Source organism: Nannochloropsis gaditana, assembly GCF_000240725.1.
Source record: "Nannochloropsis gaditana CCMP526 unplaced genomic scaffold scaffold678, whole genome shotgun sequence".
NCBI classification, from domain to species: domain Eukaryota; class Eustigmatophyceae; order Eustigmatales; family Monodopsidaceae; genus Microchloropsis; species Microchloropsis gaditana.
In genome coordinates, this window is record NW_005803275.1 from 7,075 (window position 1) to 9,856 (window position 2,782).

A 2,782-nucleotide genomic window follows, 5' to 3' on the forward strand; every position below is an offset into this window, starting at 1 on the left:
ATCCGGCTCTTGTCCCCGAGGCTTGACGATTTTCTTAGTTGCCATGACTATACAATTTGAAGATAGAGGGAGGTTATGAGCATTAAAAGAAAGATGAAGGCACACCGATACGCCTCCCATCGAGCAAAATTGCCTCCCTCGATGGCCTTAGGAAGGTCGATATGCAGCTTTTCTGTGCAGTCCGCGATTCTATTTCTCTCCGTGAAAGAGATTTCTCGGGATGCATCGACAAAACTGCTCATCATGACAGCTTCGCACCGTACACGTGAGAGTGCTTGGGATAAAAGTCAGAGCTCGAGGGCAGCAGCCACACAGGCTGGCGATGCTTGTGGTCTCCAGGCCGCCTCCCTCTCACCGCCCTACATCCTCCGACACACAACCCCTGCCACCAAAATGACTACGGCGCAAGACACCGTGCGGATGCCCAGAGATCACACGTTATTATAGACGACAAGTGAACCCCCATCACCCAGCCAGGGCGGGCCCCGGAAAGAAAGTCGCTGGCCACCACTCCTCCGCTCTTCGCTTGTGAGGCGCCTGATACGCACACTGTGGCAGCGCTCTTACCTCCCCATGTCCCAAAGGACATGTTACAAGAGATCTTGACGGGATCATGATGGAAAATACCTTGATGGTGCGAGTATCTGGCTGGCTAATGATAATGCGCAATAGGTCGGGATGACCTTTGAGGGAACGAGGAGAGAATTCACGTTGTGCCGCGGGAACGAGGGATGAAAAGAAGGCAAGAAAAGAGCAATATTGTGACACGCAAAGAAAAATGTTGGTCGTGTATGCAAATGTTCTGTATCTTAGTAATATAAAGATTTATTCGAGGAGACTTTCGTGCGATCATATGGTGCAGAAAAATGTGTCTGTAGTTTCCCCTGGTACGTCTCCGGCACCGTGACAGGGGTTTCAATTTCCACCAAGTACACGATCGATGACTCCTCATCTCACAGAACTAGACGAAATACAGATGATTAAGTATTCTACTGACGTTAAAATATCATCTGCTGGAAAAAAAATCATTCAAAAGAAGAAATATCGGAGGCAGTCGTGCATATTTAGACACCCGCCTTGAAGAGATAGAGCGAAAGAAACATTTCGTCGATTTTTAAAAAAACAATTATACAGAGTTCGGAAGAGCAATTGACCAGATTACGGGTGTTGTTCCACGCGGTTTAACACCATCTTGACACCATAGCTGCGCCAATACCTCCAAGAATGCTTGGCAAAGCTGTGGACAGTCGTAGAACCGCGCTGCCTGTGCCACGTAAGACGAAGATGACAAGTTACGTCGCTAACACTTTGAGGCACAGACATGATCACATATGTAAACCCACGTTATTCAATCGACGTATCGCGTCTCCTCGAAAAAAATCAGGGAACTTTGAAGGCTAGCTGTATGATCTCGCACTGAGAGAGACCTGTGCCACAGCACAATTCTCTCACATCTTGAGTCAGCTATATGACTGTCATCACTTTTCTCTACGCACGCAGTAGGCTGAGGAAACCGTGGTATCACAAAGGAAAAGCGCAGCCTCTAACAAAAGGTCTTGTGACCTATCTCCTGGACCCGCCTTACCTAGAAAGGATGCAGACATCACCGGCGCGTGTCGCCCGCGCTCGAGGACCCTGTGACGATGCGCATGGGGAGTAAAAACTCTCAGTATCGAACGGATCCATCTTCTGTGTCATTCACGAGGACAAGAAGGTGGGTGGGAGGGGCTCAGACAACAAAGTTCTTCTCATCTACGAGGCAACCCAGGCGGAGCCCGAGCAGACGCAGAAATAGACCAGGTAAAACGGCGGTATGTTGATAAAATGCATCTTGGCCATCCTCAAGTACTAAGAAACTGGTTTGTACCGTTCATGTACTCCCCTTTCGACGTCAACCTCGTGCACTCACCTCTCATCATGCGGTTCCAATTGCTGACAGTCTGAAGGAAGGACGCGCGCGCGATCCATCGATCACCTGTCATTTTTTCACCATGCAACCCCTTCATCCCCGCGTACAAATGACTTCATGCCCATGCAATCGCCACTCGTGCGCCAAGTGGCATTTGATTTCGTGCCCTCCTTCCCGCCCGTCGATCATTGGCAAGCAAAAAGGATCTGCAAGCATGAGAGAAAGAGGGCTCAAGGCGTGCAGCCTCGATTCGGCTCCAAATTGGATAATTGCTACATGTCCTCTATTTCCAGGCTTTCAGAAAGGAATCCTTACCGCCATCAAGCCTCGTCCATTCATGCTTGCCATACGTGACATCCCATGCAGCGTCATGCGAAGCATCGACCGCGTGAAGGGGGGAGGTCATCGAATACGGATGCCGGAGTTCTCCTGATGAGATCCTTGCTGGAGCGAATAAAACAATGTTATGTACATCGAGCAAGCATGTTCACCCGGAATTTCGATGCGCATGCATCAGATACGACATCAAAGTCCTCATGTGCACTTTTGATCAAGCAAAACAGCAGCACTTACGAAGCGAATGTCTTTTTTTTTTAAAGTCACTACATATACGTCATATAGCAGCGCGCTTCAATCACGCTTGCCTTCGCGCTTCTGTGATGAAAGTCTTCGTTTATGTGTGCTTGAGGCATGGAATGGACATCTTGACAGTCATAGTCTTGACTCCAGTTATAACTTCTGGCTTCGTGTTGTGACAGAACTTCTGTCATGCAATACGCCATGGCACCGCCAGGATCGTCTCATACGCCTCCTCACTCCTCATTCGATTTTTCTCCCCTTAAATCCGAGTATAGATACGACAAAAAGCTCCCA

At 48.8% G+C, this 2,782-nt stretch overlaps 1 protein-coding gene across 1 annotated transcript; it reads right to left on the reverse strand.

Moving 5' to 3' along the window:
- Nucleotides 1-784: 784 nt before the first annotated feature.
- NGA_0392502 (uncharacterized protein) lies at nt 785-2,356 on the reverse strand. Its single transcript, XM_005853933.1, has 3 exons — nt 1,910-2,356; nt 1,586-1,635; nt 785-1,264 (listed from the first exon to the last, which is right to left on the reverse strand). The coding sequence occupies exons 1-3, from the start codon at nt 1,966-1,968 to the stop codon at nt 1,182-1,184; spliced, it is 192 nt and encodes a 63-aa protein (XP_005853995.1). The 5' UTR covers nt 1,969-2,356; the 3' UTR covers nt 785-1,181.
- Between the last annotated feature and the right edge of the window lie 426 nt (nt 2,357-2,782).

What these genes read in the sequence shown, in the direction of transcription:
- NGA_0392502 (XM_005853933.1), bottom strand. Translation starts at nt 1,968, where the DNA reads ATGGATCGCGCGCGCGTCCTTCCTTCAGACTGTCAGCAATTGGAACCG. An exon ending in TTGGAACCGCATGATGAGAG is followed by an intron (nt 1,636 to 1,909) that starts GTGAGTGCACGA and finishes GCATCGTCACAG; the next exon opens with GGTCCTCGAGCGCGGGCGAC. An exon ending in GATGTCTGCATCCTTTCTAG is followed by an intron (nt 1,265 to 1,585) that starts GTAAGGCGGGTC and finishes TACGTGGCACAG; the next exon opens with GCAGCGCGGTTCTACGACTG.